General features: G+C 45.6%; 1 protein-coding gene across 6 annotated transcripts in view; it reads right to left on the reverse strand.

The window, feature by feature from the left end:
• AFAP1L2 (actin filament associated protein 1 like 2) overlaps positions 1–19,906 on the reverse strand; it is an 81,854-nt gene that overhangs the window by 20,298 nt on the left and 41,650 nt on the right. For all 6 annotated transcript variants that reach the window (XM_026096184.2, XM_026096182.2, XM_064514252.1 and 3 more), the window contains exons 2-5: positions 15,211–15,339; positions 14,608–14,685; positions 9,556–9,647; positions 3,188–3,278 (exon numbers count right to left, since the gene is read on the reverse strand). In XM_026096184.2, the coding sequence (XP_025951969.2) occupies positions 3,188–3,278; positions 9,556–9,647; positions 14,608–14,685; positions 15,211–15,339 (390 nt within the window). The remainder of the gene's footprint in view (positions 1–3,187; positions 3,279–9,555; positions 9,648–14,607; positions 14,686–15,210; positions 15,340–19,906) is intronic.

Below are 19,906 nucleotides of genomic sequence, written 5' to 3' on the forward strand. Positions count from 1 at the left end.
CCCTGTGTGTTAGCAACTGCCCTTTAATAGCATCAGTCACACGAAGATCTCACAGCGGTTGGTAGCAACAAGCATCACTCCACATAAGACAGGCAATGGGCGCTGTTACCATCTACTAAGGCGAGGGGGGAAGGATAGAGATTCCAGTTTTGTACTTGTTAAACCAGTGCCAAATAGGCAGAACCAAGACCTACGATTAGACCCACGTGCCGTGGGATTTGAGCTCTGACTTCTTGAGTCAAACAGGGGCACCAGCTGCTTCACAATACCACTGCCTGTGCCCTCCTGTACTCTGCTGCCTGCTCCTCTCACATCACTGTGGCTCAGTCTTTGCCTAGTCCTTTTTCCCATTCACCCCAAGGAATCACTGCAAACATGATTTTACCAAAGAGACACGGAGACTCTTAGCAACACAATGCCTTTTCTCCTTCTCGCGCAAATCACCTTAAAAGGAGTCCGCATGATAATACACCAGGTGGTTTTGTGTGGAAGAAGGGACCTGCTGGGACCTGCAGCAGGGACCTGTGGTTTAGCATTTAACAGGAGGGTAAAGACACCACACACTCTGGCAGTAAGGGATTGCCTGAACTTGCATGTTTCCATTGGTTTACCTTAGAGGCTCGTCTCTCTCTCTACTGCTGTGATACTATTCAGGGCTGCACTTAGCATCCAGCGGTGCCTGGCATCCGCCGCACAGGAGAAATCGGGCTTGGAAATTAAAGGATTTCATTTAACTACGCCTTCAAACACAGTTCAGAGCAGCAGCCAGATATAACAGGGCTCTCATTTCATGCTGGGATTTGTTTCCACCCTGGAGACAGGTAGCTATCACTGTTTCCAGCTGGTGAATAGGGAGTAGCATTCAGATCCTGCCCCTCTAGCGGTAAATGAGAGGAGGATCCCCTCGTGGGCAGCCGTATGGGGCCTGCGATATACCAGCAAAAGGCTCTAAAGCCAGGGGGAACAGGACTCCAGCACAGACTGTTCCCTGATGTTTTTCTTCCTACGAGCTCCCAGACTCTGTTCCTGGGTCCTACTCATCACAGTTTGGCTTTATCAGAATAACCTCGTTTAAAATCCAGTCAGCAGCAGATGCAGAGCAAAGGGAATGCCTCTCTCTAAGACTCCTATTAACACTGTGCCAAGGGCACTGTAAGGTCAGCTGACAGTACTTTTACTCATGATAAGTAGCATCACACTGCACATTTATACTTGTAAAACACTAAGCCAGCTGGTCAAACAACTATTAATAGCAGCCACAGGCTGCACCCTCAGCACCCAGAATTACCTCATTTTGACAGCATTCCTGTCATTTGAGCTTTTTCTACCACACTTGCAGGGCTCATCTCTCAGTTCCTTAGGCATCTAACTGCTCTGGATTTCAGTGAAGGGCAGGTATACGAGCATCTCCAAGCAGCAAGTTACCAAGAAAAAACAGAGGTTTAAGCTGGGCTCCAGTTTATCACTCCTGCCAGCCAAGTCTTTCAATACAATGTGAGTTTATGGAGCAGCCTAGATAACACAACCTGGGTTACCCAGCCCATAGATCTGTCTTTGTACCCCAGCTTATCCGGTGCACGTCTTTACATGCCACAGTTCTTAGCTTAGCTGTATTATTCTCTTTCCAACACGCAGCAGGGAAAGGGGGGGGGGGGGGGAAAAGGTCAATTTATCTTACATTGCAGGCAACTGGAAAACCCCAGAGAGTGAGGCTGCAGCAACATGTGCTGCTCTGGCTGCAGGAAGGCTTCAGCCCTGCCTGCCCTGCTGCTAGTCACAGCCCTGCCCCACGTCCTCCTCAGTAAAACAACCCAGACCATTTTGGCAAAGTCAAGCTGGCATGCAATATGTGGCAGATCTGGGGGGCAGCAAGCTCCAGTTCGACCTCTCCTCTGCACCAACCAGCACGTTTCACCCTGGCCATGTCTCCACCTTTTCTCACCCAAACCAGTAGCAATCTTCCTGTTCACCACTGTAATTTAGCTGCTGCCAAAATGGGATGGTTCAGGAAAGTGAAGTTATTTCTACATTGCTCTTTTTTTGCTTAGCATTATAACTCCTAAGCTTTCTCTAAGCTGTCCATATGTGCTAAATTAACCCCATGTGATTTCCAGCAGTGGCACCACCAGTGCTTCTATGTCAGGGAAATTTAAAGCCCAGCATTGCCTACTGGGGCCGGAGAGGACTCCGCTTCTCTCACGAATAAGCTCAGACACAAAAGCCAGGCATTGAGATCCAAACCCACCCTCCCCCTTAACTCTCCGTTCTCTGCCTGCCTCCCCACTCCAACCTGCCCCTGCGCTGTGCACATGAATGCGTCCTACTCTGCTGCAGACAAGGCTGATGACCAGGGATCTACTTTTCCAGAGAAGTGATATAAGCTCTCACATTCTCACTCAAATGGATTCTACAGCGATGACAAGATCAGCTCTGCTATCAGATCAGAGGGTGATAATCTCACAAAAGGGGTATTGAGCAAAAGGAGAATGCATGAATAAAGTTTAAGGAGTGAGCATCTGTAAACTCAAGCCACATGCACTAATCTCCTGAAGGCGATGGGGAATACATAGGTGACTGAAGTTAATGATGCTGCTAGAGACATGACTGGCAGCTGCAGACATAGGAGGTAAGAAGGAGTGTAACAGCACGCACACTGTCCTCTTACATAAAGTATGGCTTCTAAAACCAGTTTACAGATGGTTAATAAACTATCAAAAGAGACAGTTGTTTTAATAAATAATCAGTTATAAAAACTGCTATTAATTCTAACAGATCAACAGATTCATGGATTTTGAGCCCCAAAGGGAGCATTAGACCAGTAGCACATAAATGCAAGCCACCAGCATTTCACCAGTCACTCCTAAAAGGAAAATCCTAAGTACTCCTGCATTTGACTAAAGCTTGTCTTCTAGAAAAACATCTAGGCACAAAGAATCCACAATTGCTTGCAATATTTTACAGTGATGTTGTGTTAACTGAGATATACTACTTATTTGTGCAGGGAGCTTAAAACTTTGAGTGATTCATTAGCCTTTTCTTTCCAACTAACATTAGATCTGTAATATTGAGTATGATCAGTAAATAAACTCATCATGCAAGCTGTAAGAATTGTACACACTTTTGTGTACTGGTTCTCATAAACCTCAAGTTCTCTGTCCCACACAAACACCCCTAGATAGTGATATACCATTTACAGAGACGTCATATGGCTCAGCCTCTTCATAATATCCTTCTGGGGATTCGATCTTGAGGACCAAAGGCTGTTTTGTTTCAGGAATCTGCAGAGCAAATAAATAAGAGAAATGTGATTTTAGGTAAAGACAGATGCTTGACAACGATGGCGCATTTTTAAGCATCAGGATGCATCCTAGCAAATGAGACCTTGTAGATGCGCACATCAGTGTTTTTATGCGAACAGGCTGAGATGTAAGGGAAGAATGACTACTGAATACTAGACTGGTGAAGGCTTCCAATGTGCAGGTAGTTTAAGCATAAAGGAGCTTATCAGCTACCATATAACTGTGCCATAAATATTATTTTGTTTAATTTTTCTGAAAATCCTGGGAGGATCAACTTGGATGTTTCCCAATAAGCAGCAATTCTAACCCACGGGCCTTGCCATGAAAGGGGAGGTCTTCCTGCCATACAGATGCTTCCTAAGCTACTCATCTTAACTGGGGACGACGCTCTACACTATGGAGAATGTTAAGAGGGAATCAGAACTGCAGATTTTTGGTGCAATCCTGGCTATGTTGAAGTCATAGCCCAAGCAATCACTGTATCTCGGAATCCCTGGCTAGTAGCAAACTCAGCAGCTAAAAATCTCTGTTTTAGGAACTATATCAGGAATCTTTAATTATGCTCTGAGCAAAAACTGAAGGAAATAGATAAACAACACTGATGGAAAATAAGCCTCTGAAAATAGTCCAGATCTGGAAAATCCCTGTGGTGCCTGCCAAACCCCTCCCTAAACACAAGCAAGAGCTAGCAGGAAACACAGTGCCTTAATCCTTTAGAAATACCAGCACATAAGAAAAAAAGGAGAAGCTAAGAAACAAGCTTTCTACTTTTCAAGTAATTCACATGGCTGTCAAATGTGAGACAGTAGAATCAGAGATCACAGCAGGATGAGCCCAGAGATTATGCTGTTCCCAAACTACATAGTGGCATGACGTCTCGCCCATCACAACCTGACCATACTGTCTCCACCATTCCCCCAGTGAGGCTACCTTCTCATCACCCAGTTTAAATCATTCCCTCAGTCATCAGATAACAGTAGGATCTGGCTCACAGGTGCTTGAGCTGGATTCTGATAAAGATTCACATAAACCCTTTGAAGGTCATGGAGCATACGTGCTCCTTCCTGGCTATTCCCACAGTTGTTCCGGGTACCCCAGAGAAGAGTGGCTAGTTGTGCACCAGCGTCACCAAGATATGGAGCAGTCTAAGGCAGGATCAGTCCCTTTGCAGGTCATGCCAGCATCATCAAATGCTGGGCAGGAGAGAGAGCTTTGAACCTGCGTGTTGCCACCAAAAGATATTGCTGCCCTACCAGAAGCAGAAAGGAAGCTTTGACAGAAAAGATTTTCTGGTCAATAACTGCCCATGAAGGGGATGCAGGCTGAGCCCCTGGGACTTTGGTATGCTGAGCACGCCTCAAACACAGCTCCAGCCAAAACCATGCACCCCTCCACTCCCCCATCCGCGAGCTACATGTGGCTCTGCCAGCCTCGCAAACTGCAAGTATCTTGCAATGAAAACTCCTTTCTGCATGGGACTGACAGATGCTGTGAGCAGACTTTCATCTTGCTTTCTAGAGCCACATAGGACACATCATCGGAAAACACTTGCCTCCAAATACTTAAAAGGCCTAAGAATTTACCCTAATGTGTTAAAGAAACAAAACCAAACCCAGCCACTCCAAAGCTTTACTAAACCCCTTTCTTGGCCACGGAACCTGTCTGTAATTGCCATCTGTAGTAGCCTCGCATGTGCAGCCAGCTCACATTGTATTGCAGGCATAAACAAATTGCCTACACAAAGAAATGCTGTGGTTTTTTTGACACCATCCAACAAGTGTCAGGGAAGGGGAGGGAGGAAGGGGCTGCTCTGTTTTGTTTCCTACAGACAATAGAAACCAACAGGGACTAGGTGGGACTGTGCCTCAGCTGCCCCACAAGTTTTTTTTTCTCTTTCCCTAAAGGCGTGGACTTCTTTTGTCTCTCACTTAGGTCAAAGTGTATGTGCTGCGTTATCTAACCCAGTACGGTCCTCACAGAACATTTGCCTGTTACATTATGGCACAACACAGCATGCAAATAAATACTGTGTGAGCCTCAGGGGAATGATCCTGGAGTCCAGCGTCCATGCCGTGTGACTCTCAGAGGACAGTTACGGTTACGGAAAGCGGTAGAGCTGTCAGGGCTATGGGGGAATGAAAGGACATCAAGGTCTGAGTCATAGCCCAAGGGACTCATTGTTTAAAGGCAGCTCTGGGGCAATACCAAAGAAATTCAGAAACACCAGGATCCAGCCAGGCCACCCCCTATGGTACCCAAGCACATGGGCAACTATTGGTGTCAGTGAATACCGCAGACAGTTTGTTCTGTAGAGCTTCATCACCAAACTTTTCCTGCACCTCAAAAGGGAAACGTAAAGCAACACCACAAGAATCTGACAACCACTCAATACTCTCGTGGGTCCAAACACCTCCATCACATGCAGACTTACGTCTCCTCTTCTTTAGACAAACAACTTCCCCAGCCCCTGTTTGAGGACTGCAGTAGGATAAGCTTCAGAAGACCAAGTTTCACTGGTCTCACTCCATTAAACTCAGAGCCCTTAGAAGAACAGCTCTCTCTAGTCATTGACTCTTCTGACTGAAAATCCCAGTGACACGGTTTGCATTCTTTGCAAGATGGTGTCTTCCACTTGTTTGATGTTCTCTCTCTGTCCCTCTCACACACACACAGACACTTAAAATAACAGAGTCATACTCCTGGGGTTTTTACTGGCAGGCACCATGACACTTCACTGTCTTTCACCCCAGGCTGGTCGAAAGACCCCAATCTAACCCTGCAGTTCACCTTTGAGCACACTTGGCTAACATCTGTTTAAATCAAAAATTGAAGAAACTAATCCTGTTTTACCGGAGCACAAGCCCAGTTGCCAGCAACTGAAATACCACATCAGAGAACCCTTCAAAAACCTTTTACTGCCTTAACATTGCCGAGCAACAAAAAACTCCATAGCATTAATATATACATTTTTCAGGTCTTCTCGACGCCTCCTGGCAGGGATTTGCACTCTCTCTTCCCCACAGCCTAGATGGACATTGATCCTGCCTGAACCTGGAGCAGCAAAGATGGACAGGGAAGATTCATTTCCCCCCAGCAGTGGTTTTTGCAGGCTAATTGGGACCCCATTAAAGCTCTCCCCAGCCACACTCCTTGAAATATTTAAGTACATCAGAGTATTTAGATATCTTTGCTGACAACAGATCGCTGAGGCTCCTCAGATGCTCACAGTTTGCAGGTACTTGATCATTTTATTCAAATGAAGTTAGTTCCAGTGGTCAGTGGTGGGGAAAAGGTAGTTCCCAGTATAGGCAGATTGCCTTGGAGCAGAGGACTGACTGAGCTAAGCTTCTCAGCTGTCATCCAAGACTGTTTTCTTCCAGTCCCCTTACCTGACTTTCTGACTGGCATACTGGAAAGATAACAGGTGTGTTAGAGCCATCCCATGATACCCAACACCTGGAAAGGGGCAGGGCAGAAGCATCTAAGGGTTGAACTGCTTGGAGAAGACTTTTCAGACCCTAGGCTGCTTGATGTCTCCCCAAGAAAGCTCTCTGCAGTGCATTTAGGAGTCTAACTAGCTCAGCCATTCCCTTTCCCAGGACAGGGATAGACAAAAATATTTTTAATTTTCTGATTTTGCTGTGAGTTTTGTTTTCAAAGTTCAGTATCAATCAGGTGTTGGGCTGGAGAAGAGGCTGCCCCACCAGAGCAGCAGCCACCTCGACACCTGGCTCCAGCACAGCTTGCGGAAGCAGATGTGCTGGAGATATCCTGGGGCCCAGTAGGCACTGACACACTCTGCTGCACTGGGTGGCAGGGTCAGCTCTCCCCCTGCTCCTACCACGCATTTCAGACTCGGTCACTCCCTTGCATGCTCCTCATCCACCTGGATGCGCTGGCTCCCAGAAATCCAGCAGAGGCCACACAGGTTCAAGGCAGACAAGCAGCACACGAACATGCCCTGGAAGAGCACCATGCTTTTGTGCTCAGATAACTGCTCTTCCAAGGACTGGCTTCTCTTGAGGCACAGACTGAATTTAATTAAGATGATGCAGGTAAGAAGATAGAGAAAGCAACCATCATCCTCATTCCTTTGAGGTCACTGGGCCCTGCAGAGGAACAGGGCAGGTCTGTTACTGACATTACGCATGTCCTTGCAAGGGAAGGACATGCACTTTGGGACTTGGTTTGAGCCGACAGAGTGAGTCAAGAGTTGTGCTGGTGCCCTTGTCCTGGGCTTGATCAAGCGGACGTTGGGACACACCTGGCAGAGGCAGGAGGCTGCCCCTTTCCCAGGCCCGCACCGCGCCAGCCTGCAGCGCATTCCTGCGTTCGTTCCACTGAACGAGCAGCAGACGCCGCCTCGCAGTTTCCCACAGCGGGAGCCAACGGTTCCTGCCTCAGCAACACAGCTGCGGCGGCTCTGCTCCCAGCACCAGCCGCCTGACAGGAGCGGCGTCTGCTCACTGGTAGCCAGGCGCGTTTCTCTGCTTGCAGGGGCGGCTCCGATAGCCCACACTGTGGTCTCTTCCACCCACCTCCCCGCCACAGCCCATCGCCCTCCTCGGGCTTTGAGGAATGCAGTGCAAGACAATTCCTGCTCCAGCTCTGCATTTTCAACCCCACCGCGTGGGTGGGAGCCTCCCTGGGAGCTGGAACAGCTCCCTGCAGACAACTGCACTGCATCGGGGGCACTGCTGCATTCGTCCAGCCCTGCTCCTTCATTTTTCCCAGCACCTCTAGCTAACACCAACTGAGCCACCCAGCCCCTTCTGTACAGTACTCGTGGGGCCTCACCTCCCGGTCCTCCTTCCCAGGAGAGCAGACTGTCCTCGAAGGCTCCCAAACGCACCATCGCTTTCTCCTCCTCACCTCCTCCCTATGACACTTCACACCTTCCTTTCCTTTTACATCAAGAAATCCCAACTACTGTGATTTCCACGTCTAATCAACCACTGAACAGTAAATCATCCCCCGCTCCTGCCCAGTGTCTTGCAAGGATATCCAGGCTGGCTTTCTAGCACAAAAGCAAAATCCCACTGAAAGCTGATTATGTTGAACTGTACCTGATTAGATTTATAACTGCCCTATGGAAAAATCTAAAGCTACTTTGTTTGTAGCTTTTTGCAGCAGGCCTTAGGGGAGCTGCAATGCAATGCACTGCATCTCTCAAACAGACAGGGAGCATTGAAAAAAAGCAGGAAAACAGGCTGCGTAATGCTGTATAACCCAGCCCCCATGCTGCCATTCTCCAGCCACTGTGCACCACACTCAGCCAGGGCAGGGCAGCCTGATGAAGAGGAACGGCACAGGCCGAGGGTCCTTCCCCAGACCAGCGACTAGCGCTCCCTCCTCGCAGATCTGCAGAGCTGTGCAATGGCCAGGTGGGGAGAAAACTGGGTGTAATGCCTGGCACAGCCACTCAAAGCACAGACAATGCCAGACGCTGCAACTGAAAGCAACCCCATCTTCCCTGCTAACAACCAAACTGTGCAATATTCTGCAAGTAAGGGAAAACCTGACATTGCACAGGGATCACCCCACAGCCTGAGACTTTAAGGATTTCTGGCCCTTGTAAGTTCGTGCCAGGCAGACAAACCATAGCTGATACTTTTACACTTCTGGGAGATTTCCAAAGCAGCAATGAAGAGCCAATATCACATTTGTGATGATTTCAAAGAATTGAAAACAAAATCCTCTTTGTTATTTGAGCCTGGATCACTGTATTACTAGTCTGGGTTTCTCTGGTTGGGAATACAGACTGTTTTGCACAGTTCTCTTCCACACGCACAGGAATCCCAAGGCTCCCAGAAGTGCTGCATATGCTCTCTGGCCAGTTTGTACGCAAGCTTTAGAAACAACAGGGATTTCTGGATGTCCAGTCACTGCTGAGCATAGTTACACTGCCTGGGCTGCCAGTCATCATCATGGTCTGCACCAGGCACAAAGACCTACACCTTTTATAAAGACAGAAAGTACAGGTAGGGGAAGAGAGAGACATGTTCCAGGAAACCCATACGCTGGATGGACCTTCATTGATTTTTTTAATTAGTTTTTCTTTTTTTGGAAAAAAAAAACTCACTAGGAATATATAACTAATGCTAGCGGGCATAATTCACTAACATACAGCAGGCAGAGCTCGGCCCAAATAGCCACGCTACACACTACCTAATAAAAAAGGCCCTGAAGCCTTCAGAGGTTCAAATTCCCAGACTAACGGCTAGGCAGTGAAAAGGAAAGAAGCTGTAAAACATACCTTTGGAGGGGGAAGGTCTGGCAGGCTCTTCTGAGGAGGGGACGAATGCAATCCTAAGTCTCCATTGGTCAAAGAGTCTCTCCGGTCCAGCACTGCAAGCCAGAAATAGTTACACTGATGACATGTGGCATTTCCCAGCAAAGCCCTTGCTGCCCAGTGCTGTGCAGGTGCTATTTAAGTCGGAAGCAGGGTGATAATTACAGACAGTGCAGCAGAACAACCATGTCATTTCAGGCTGTATCCAGAAATGTTGCAGTAGGAGATCCAGCAAAAGAACCAGCCCTTATTTTTTAGGCATATTTTTCTTTCTTTTCTGTGAAGCCCAGAATGTCTTAAATAGGGTGACCCTCTCCCCTCCCTCAAAAATATCATGAGTGGCAATGACACGGACTAACGCTGGGCAGTTCTAAATGCCTCCCTCTTACTGCTGTGCTGTACGTGGTTAACTTGCAGGCATGCTCCCAGCACCACTCAAAACACCTTTGAAAGCGAGATGCCCTATGATGTTTAGCAGTGCTCCACTGAGTGAAGCGCAAAGTGTGACCTGATCTTCAAAAGTGAAACTGGACAGAGCTCCTTCCTCAGAGGTGTTTGCTTACACAGTCTGTCCGATGCTGCAGTGGGAGGAGTGGATTTAGTTTGTACGATAAGAAGTGTCTGTTGAATTTGTAACCTCATTAAGCGAGCCATAGCTGAAGAATTAAACCTTAGTATTGACTTGCTGAAACTTTAAAGGAGCTTGAGAAGCAGTGTTACCCAGTGGGAAGACAGCAAACTGTATTTGGAATTCTTCAGCATTTCAGTTCTTGCTCAGCTCTGACACATTATTGTGACCAGACAAGTCACTAACTCTCCCCACCTCCACTGCCTTTCCAGAAAACCGGAGCTAATAGCGCTCAGCTCCCACTGTGAACTGCAATGGCTGCTACATAACTGGGCTGTAAAACAAGTTCTCAAAATCAGCCAAGAACTGTCACTTCATAGCTAGTGAATCTACTACCTAAAGATGAGATGCTCTTAAAGCAGCATAGGCCGAACATCTGAAAGGGTGTGTGGCTGCAGAACTGCTCCAGGCTATCCAAGCCTGGCTCTGGAAAGTCAGATTTTCTAAGCAGCTGAATGCAGAATGACTCAGTGGCTGAAGGGTTAATCTAAGGCACAGAAAGCTTGTGTTCAGTCCCTCTTCCACCACCAGAAGTTCCTGGGTGGCCTCAGACAAGTTTCCAAATCCCATGACCTCAGAGACAGCGCAACACAACAATACTCAGGAACAAGGGGGAGTGAGGCACCAAACTGCCAAAAAATTTAGAACTTGGATGGCATTATCCTGTGCAGTAGAGAAGTCCCCTTTCACAGGCAGTGTTTCTTAGCTCCATTTCTTCCAAGATATTTGCCAAGATATTCAGGTATCGCAAATGCAGCAAGTTAAGCATGGGAATTAGGTCCAAAACCCACACTGAGCTGATGCTCTAACTCCCTTCGTCACCTGCTAACACTTCAGCCACATTCCTTGTACACACACAGAAATAGCCAAGGCACTGTGCAACACCCAGCAGCAGTTACCACTGTGCTCAGAAGGCACTGGCATAAACTTTGCTGCATATTTCTGGGCTTTAAAAATAGAAGTTGGAAACCACATTACTTTGTTCAAGCCTGGGACTCAGAAGCCACAATGACAGCTCTGCACTTCTGTCCTGTAATGAGCTCCTGGCCTGATGGCACAAGAGGCTAAAGCACGTCTCTCGTGACAGATTGCTCCCTGTGACACAGGTCTCCTGGTCTTCCAGTGCTGGCTAACTTCGGTAAGCCAGGAGGTCACGGAGACCCATGGATCAATGGAAGCCAACTGAAGGTAGCTGTTTGCACCCTGCAAGAAGGACTGCTGGGTATCTTGTAAAGTTCAAACTGATATTAAAGCAGGTGAGTGTGGGACAGACTGTTCATCAGCCCTACTAAACAGTGTTTCTTTGCATCATGAGGAGATGCACTTACCAAAATACCCTACACAGCCAGAGTCATACCTACTGGCTGCTGTTGGAGGTTGGCCTTCTCGGTAAGGGACCAGGAAGAAGATGCTCTCAGGGCAGACATCTTCCATCAATAGCAAATGAGGCCATTGTTGCTTTTGGAAAGATCAGGAACAAGGCTGAGATTTCCTAAAACCCCAGTGGGCTACTCCCCAAGGGAGGATTATCTCCACACTCACAGTTGTGCATACAGGGCACTTCTAAAGTGCTTCTCTAGCAGAGAGAAACAGTCAGGCCAATGTGTATCCTTCTGCTCCAGGCAAAACCTCCCATGCCCAGCTCTGCAGGAGAGAAACTATTGCAACAGTGTTAACTATAGCCAAACCTTTGCAAGTGGTGGCCATCCATTCATCACTGATATACCTAGCAGTCATCTCACTGAACCTTACTGTGCCAGCAAAAGGCTGTTTGCGTTCTGTACCAACGGTTCCCCCTGCTCCCACCAACCTTCTCAGCACAGCACAGAGACCACAGCTTCAGTCCTCACCCTGCTGAAAACCATCCCACCTCCACAGACCCATGCCCACACACTCCAGCTGAGGAGCAGAGTAGGATGCGATGGAGCTTTGATTGTTGGACTTTGTATGGCAAGAACCATGCCTTTAGCCTTCTTCCTGACAAGACCCCTGGGAGATGTTACGGGGTTTTCTGTTCTGAGGTTAGAGCGGGCAGCTATCACTGTGCTCAGCACCCAGCAATAAAGGACAAGTACCTAATACACGTTTTCGGTATGAAGAGTCTACACAACATGTGTTGTACACATCCCTTCTTTCTGCTGCTAGGGACATCTGCACCACATAACAAAACAATTACCTTAATAGGGGAGGAAGTAGTATTTTTTCCTAGACAAGCATTAACACTTTCCAAGTATTTTTTGATAAAAACATCTCCCCAAACCCTGGAATTTGGAGAGTGTTTAGAAGAGAGAACGGAGGAAAAAAAAGGACAAAATGACTGCCAAAATTCACATCTGTACTAATTTTGTTACTCGTCTGTGCTCTCTGCTCTTTGACAAAGTGAATCATTCCCAGTATCTGAGCTAAAAGGATCATGGTGTGTGCTGCCAGGAGCCCTATACCACACAGACAGTCCCACCTCCCAGACTCCTGCCTCTGGAGTGACTTCCAGAAGGCAGATGGCATTTGGCTCACTGAAGAACCCCATGGACTTGCAGCATAGAGACTTGCTGTATTTCTCAAGTAAGTGCCTTCATCACTCACTGCAATCAATTCAACTACCGTGCCATAAAGGGGCATCTCAAAAGAGTTGAATGGTTCAGCTTGTGTCCTTACTGATAGAATCAAAAGTAGACATAGTGAGCAGTGAAATACGTTTTTTTGCAGTAATAGCATTTTTAAGGTTTTGAGGGAACTTTTGGAGCTGATGTATTATGATTTCAGGAAGAATTTCATCCTGTGTTGCTAGAGCACATATATAGCAGTGAAGAAACCCTGCAGAGAATGAGATGCCCAGATGATCTCAGCCACAGGAGAGTCATCATGAGATCCCACCACAGGATTTAATGAAGCAAAGTGCGCAGAGCTATGGTGGATAACGGGAGTGAGAGACAGGAGCTGTAAAATCACTGGGGGATCTGAATCATACCCCATAACATCAGCGGGTACTATGGCCCTCTCCGCCTGCTAAACCTGAACCTGCAGATCCCACTGCTGAGCAGGCACACACAGACCTCTCTATCCAATTGCAGGGAAAGGCTCAGGGCTGTACACCCAGCTGTAACTATGGCTGAGATCCCATACATGTGTGTGACTGACTTCAACATTTCCAGTTAACTCAGAAGTTTTACTTGGACCAGGAAAGTTGCTGAAAACAGAGAAAGAGAAGCAACAGGTCCCACAGGGAGTGCCTGAGTGGGTAGGCTCGTGGCCTTGATAGCAAAAAGTCTGAAATAAGAGAAGCAACTCTAAAAATAAGTTGTCTGAAATTTGCTCCTGAGTTTCAGTATGCAAGCCTTGCTTTATCTACACAAGTGAGAACCTATATAAAGAAGTCTATCTGTTACTACTCAGCTACCAGGAGCTACCAACAGGCTGTGTAATCCTGTTACGGAGCATTACAGCATTACCTAGAGGGCCCTGCCTAGAGGTCACACTGGGGCTGCAGGTGTAACCTGGGAGGAGATCCTGTTTTCAAGAGTGTTTGAAGTTAACCTAAATTCAGCTGCAGGTGTTTAAAGAAAAAAAAAAAAGAAAAAAAACCCCCACAACTCTCAAAATAGAACTATTCTGATTATTGCTGGACCAGCACATCAACTGCAGGCTGTACTGATGCATTCTCCTGTTTGGTCTGTTTAGATTGGAAATTTTGGGGTAGGGTCCACCTCTGACTAGGTGTGCATGAAATATTGTGTAGAACCAGATTATTACTGACACACATTTACCAAAAACAACAATTGTGATGAATATCAAAGAGAAAGGGCATTTTTAAAGAGTCATGATATTCTTCACCATGTTACAAATTCAAAACCTGGAATATACATTGGAAATGAATATTTTATCCAGGTTTAATTTCCTGGCTTGTGCACTGCAGAATTCTAGCATCCCCCAGGAGAAGCAGCTGCTCTGCCTGCACAGATGGCGAGGGTACAGACTGCGCGCCCTGGGAATTCGCCTTGCGAGGTCATGACAGCTCAGATCCTGTGGGCTAATCAGACAGTTCTGCAGTCTCAAAGAGGTGAGGCAACCTGTTTCATGGCCAAAAGAAACACCAGGGCTTCCTTAAATATTTCAGGCACTGGAGCTGCAAGCCTAAGAAGGCAACGTTTTTAATCCCAAAATAACACCCTCCAAAGGGTTACTTCCAGCAATAACCTCACAGTGTTGGCATGGACCATGATTTCCAGGGGAATGTAACAAAAATGGCAGTCCTTCCACATGGTCAACTGCCTCAGCCCTCAGAGCTGTGGGAAAGGCCTCCACCGATCCCAGTAAAAGGCAGATCTAACCACACACACCCTTTATTGTACCATTAGATATGAGGCAATCATTAATCTTCAGGTCCCTACCTTCGTCTTGTTTCTCGTGGTCACCCTGCTGCTTATTGATGGTCACTTTGTTCATGTAAATATATTCCTCATCACCACCTGCAACCAAAGGGAAAAACAAGCTCTTTATCTACCTCCTGCTTTCATGTTGCTAAGTTTTTCTGTGAAGACAGATACAAAAAGTGTCAGCTGTGTGCATTTGCAAGGACACATGTAGGTTGAGGCTACGTGCAAAAAATCCCCAACCAGTAATAACAAGCTGAAAAATTAAATGCTGTATAGCCAGGAAATTCCATAAGTTAAAATTTCTATTTCAATATTAACTTGGCCAAACAGTACATCCTGTGTATCTTACAGAATGGATTAAATAAACTTAAGGTTTAACAAGAAAAACAGAAAGGATCAGGAATCTTGGGAATTTTTTGCTTGTAAAGCTGGACACATAGCCATAGTAATTTTACATAAACAATTAGAGGTCACTGCAAAAATAATCTCCATTTAATTTTCTCCTTCCAATTTTCATGTCTTCCCTCCCTCTCAACCTCCAGGAAAAAATTGCTTCAGGACCCCTTAGTAGTTCTCACGAGAGCCCATCACTCTGTTCCTGGTTTGCCCTCCGCATACCGCTGGACTTGGTGTACACCCGCAGAAGGTCAGAGAGGAAACTCTTTTTCACGACAGCCGTGCTGCTCAGGTTCTCCTTGTCCAGTATCCTCAGAAAATCTTCAAGTTCTGTGAGCAGCTGCTCAAGAGCTAGGATAGCAACAGAGACAAAGCAGTTGGCAAAGCAGTTTGGTGAGGTTTAAAGAAAAGACATACATTGATTCTGTATTTTCCAAGATCCTCTGGATTTTTCTGCCCAAGAATAATTCATATTTAGTTTTTCCAGCCTGAATTATCCCTCTTGTTTGGAGAAGAAATTGAGTCCCACAACCAAAAAAACTCCAACTTCCCTTAGTTTGTTCAGACACCACTATAATACTATGCAAATATCTATAAGAGTCTTCCTACAGGATTTTTTGTTCAAGGAGAGTACGGAGAGATTTTGAGCATTAGGGCTGAGATTCCACGAAAGCAGCTGGCAAGGTCTTGACTCTGGAGTCTGAGTCCCTTCAAGCTTCATTCAGACCTTATCTGGACTGGAATCTACCAAAAGTCCTGCTTTCTGGCTCCTCTTTTCAGGCCTTCTTCCTATTTTTCCTCCGTCTGTAATGATTCAGAAACATTTGCGCAAATAACCATGAAAAAATCACTAACATAATTCATAATTCAGTAATTTCTCGGGTTATCTCGCTTGAATGGTGACCACGGTGATCCTCTACCCAGTGAAACTGAAGATAATCCCAAAACTGAACACTTACGTGAGACAGCTTTCAGGAAAACCTGCTACACCAAAGACATCCCTTTATACCTGCAAAGAGCAACTCAGATACACAGCTCCCCAGCATGGAAGGCTAAGCCAGGCTAATAGGTTTATTTTCCTTCTGAGGAGGTGCTACTCAACTCTGCCGTTGATAAATTACTTCTCTGACAGGACTCGCACTGAAGGAACAGGCATTTAATTGCTTGCTTTTGTTCATTCCTAAGTTTGTCATGGGCTAATTAAGCAGCAGTGGCAGGACACCATTCCAGAGGGGAAATAACAGAGTATTATGTGCAGAAAGGAAGTGCAGCGTAAGAATGACGGCGTGTGGGAAAAGCATGGAGAACGCCAACTCTGGCCATTCCTCCTCTTTGGACTCTCCCCGGTATGTTACTTAATCACTTCCTAATGTTAATGAGCTGTAGAAGAAGTAGTAAGCTTCTGTTTTCCACAGCCAGGCTACAAAAAAGGTTGCAACTCTTTACCACACCATCAAGAAGCATGTGGCTGTGAAATACAGATAATTTAAACAGGGCAGTACTCCATTCCCTTTACTCACAGCATTTCCATGCTGTTTGTTACCATGGTATCTATGAGACTCTCAGTAGATACCAATGAACTAGTAAAATGGTAATATCCAGGCTTTATAGGGTAAAACATTTGAATCATATCTACTTTAAGTGCTGCTATCTCCAAGGTCACAAAGAATATTTGTGTAAGAGCAGGACAGAGCTGTTACCTTCTTATTTCCCCATCTTTAGCGACCTGGCAACTCCTGCTCTCCTAAGGTGAGTATACTTCAGCAGATGGATAAATAAAGCCTAAAGTACTGTGAAGTTTTATGCTGCTAGATATCAATTCAAGAACATGCTACTGCTCTTCACTGGCTTGACTGTAAACAGTCTAATGGGTCCAGATCAATCATTAATGGCTCCAGAAGAAACTATCAACTGGTCCTGCACACTTCATTTTATACCCTCTATGCCCAATCAATTCTCTTTTGGTCTGATTAAGGACCAGTGGAGAATGGAAAATGACTATATCACGCTGCATAAATTTGACTGTTTTCATTAGCTGCTGTTTTACCCAGTTATAACCTGTTGCTACCCACAGAAAGTAAGAATTGTTTCAAGAAAAAACAACAGCATTTTTCACAAGCTGTAAGGAAAGAGGTAGTAATTGGTGGCAATAAGATTGAATGTCCCTTATAAGTACCATTAAACAATGAATTGTAAAAATTTATGCCAAACACACTCACAGCCCGTTTCCCTTGAGCTTCAAGAACCATACTTCTAACTTTAAGGAAAGAAACTCCCACTAGGGTAAGTCACAGACTTATACTCACTCATTCCTATTAGTTCATACTAGTGGACAGGACATTTACTTGTCAGAAATGATATCAGAAGAAATGCAGCACAAGAAACACCGAATTCAACTCAAAGCTTCAGAAGGGGGTCAGCTCCCAACAGCTGTCTGCATGGAAGTCACGCTATCAAGTTTCTGGGGAAGGGGGGAAAAAAATTCCCTTTCCCACCCCCAATACTGCAGAAAATGACTTCATTCTTCTCCCAAGCATACACAACTAGCACACACACAGGACCAAGCTCTTGTGAATAACACAGCCCATACAGTAGGTTAACATTTTCCAGCCCACCAGAGCTGAATTGAGGCTTCCAGTGACTCAAAGCAACTCATTTAGGATGTGATCCTGGGGCCACAAAGGTCAGTGGAAAGACACTGTCAGATTTCAGTGGATTCAGACTTCAGGGACTGAAGAGAGTCATTTTGCTCTTCTTCAGCAAGAAGCAGTATATAAACCATCTGCTTCCATGCAAATCTCCCTTTGATCTCAGCTGGACGTTCCCTAGCCAAACCTGATACCTGCAAAAATAAACTGCCATTGAAATGAATGTGACCATTCATTCTCTCCTATCAGGAGAACACGCTAATACTCACAGTGACAAATGCGAAGAGGAAGAAGGATGAATACGAAGGGGTCTAAAAGATTCTCTGTGCAAGCAAGAACTACAGCAGGGTTCCAGAAGGTCAACGGGACTAAAAACTATTCAGAACCCACATATATCAAACCACCTCAGGATTCTGAGTGCTGGCAACTACTACCTGGTATCACCTAAAAATCTATCACGCTATACTGTACTGACAGTATATTGAACCCACTAATAGCAAAATGAGGCTGGTGGTTATTCAAAGCAGCCTGAAATGGCCGGCCCTCCCTCAAAGCTGCATTGTTTTGCCCTCCTTATCTCAGTAATTTAGAAATACTATCACGTAAAGGGATGACTCCTATAGCTAGGCTTGTTTGCCAGCCCTGCAGGGCAACGGTTAGATGCAAGGAACATGTTTGCAAAATCAAATGAGTGTGAGCAGCAGAATAAGGATGAGAGTTTAGAAGACAGAAGCACGTCAGTGCAGTTCTCAGAAGTGCTTTGGAATAACCTTCTTCCACAGCTACACAGCTCTAAGTTTCATAACATTTCTTTAGGAACCCCCAAATAGAATATGACTCAACTTATCTTTTTGACGGTACTGCAACCGCATACCTTCATAGTACTTAAGAAAAACCCAACAACAACAAAACTACTTCATGAAAAACAGGAAGTTATCTCTAAAGTTAAGCCTAGGGAAAGTAAGGTTAAGGAAAACACAGACTTAGCCTAGTTCATCCTGGAAACCTCTACTGAAGCCAGCCCTAGGTCATGACCTGCTCTATCTCCTTACAAGGCAAGGTCCACAAGTAGGTGGTACTATTAGATAGCACAACGCCGCTCATACCATGCTCTCCCTCTTTATGGCCACAGGCATCAGTTGCTGCATAAAACCATGAGGATTTCCCAACACATGGTACGGAGATGTGTTGACCGTGATGCTCCTGCATCTGAAATTTGAACGATTTGCACTTGCAATGAGCAGATGATCATTACCAAAAGGAGCAAACTTCAAGATGTATAGAAATCACACATCTTTGATGAGGTAGGAAGGAAGCTTACAGGGTGGAGGTTACAAATAGAACCACCAATTCCTTCAGTGCATTTAAACAGAGATTGGGGAACCACATCAGCAAAATACTCTATTGCCTTTCACTCCAATGCAACACAACCCCCTTTACAGAAACTCCTAGGAAGCACTCTGACAACAGAAAACGCTCTGTACAAAGGTTGCAACTTTGGCTGAAGCAAAAAGCAATGAATTGCTTGAAACTTGTCTGATCTGTTTCAACGGCAATTCAGTGGCAGTAAGACAGTGAAAAGGACTTCTTTTGGCACAAGTCTACAGCCACTCTTTGCAGACAGAAAGTCTCTTGCATTACAGCAGCAGCTACCCCAGTTCATGTAATGCCAGAGCCAAAAATGCAGCAGCTTGCAAAGCCTCCATTGGGGGAGCACATTCCTTATAAAAGAGCTGCCAGTTTTGCCTGACACCAAGGTCACTGAAAGGTAAATGACCATTAAACTAGATTATAAAAACCATTCCTTCCAATAACCACTGATCTTCATCATTTTCCTACAATAACAACCTATGTCTACATCTAATTACTTTATGTCCTGGCCTTATGAGGAAATGGAAAGACAGGCTCTGAATGAACTTTCATTCAAGTGTTTTAGTAACCACTGGGCAGGATTATGTTAGACCATTTAATCTACATTCAATTATTTATTTTATCAAGGTAGAGGGGCCCCAGCCACTGGACAAAGAACTGTAATAAGATACATACTAAAAGACAAATTCTTTCCTCTATTGAGATGAGAGGTGGAAGATAAGGAGTATCATTTACTAACAGGAAACCAAGGCGCAGAAAGATTAAGCTATTTGTCCAAGGATGTGTGTATTCTTCACCAGACCAGGAACGCAACCTAGTTTTTCTGTGTCCCAGTCTGCAGCTTTCACTTCCAAATTGCCCTTCCTTGAATCTTGAAGCACTGGGAGATTTCCCACACT

This window comes from Dromaius novaehollandiae, chromosome 6 (genome assembly GCF_036370855.1).
Source record: "Dromaius novaehollandiae isolate bDroNov1 chromosome 6, bDroNov1.hap1, whole genome shotgun sequence".
Lineage (NCBI taxonomy): Eukaryota > Metazoa > Chordata > Aves > Casuariiformes > Dromaiidae > Dromaius > Dromaius novaehollandiae.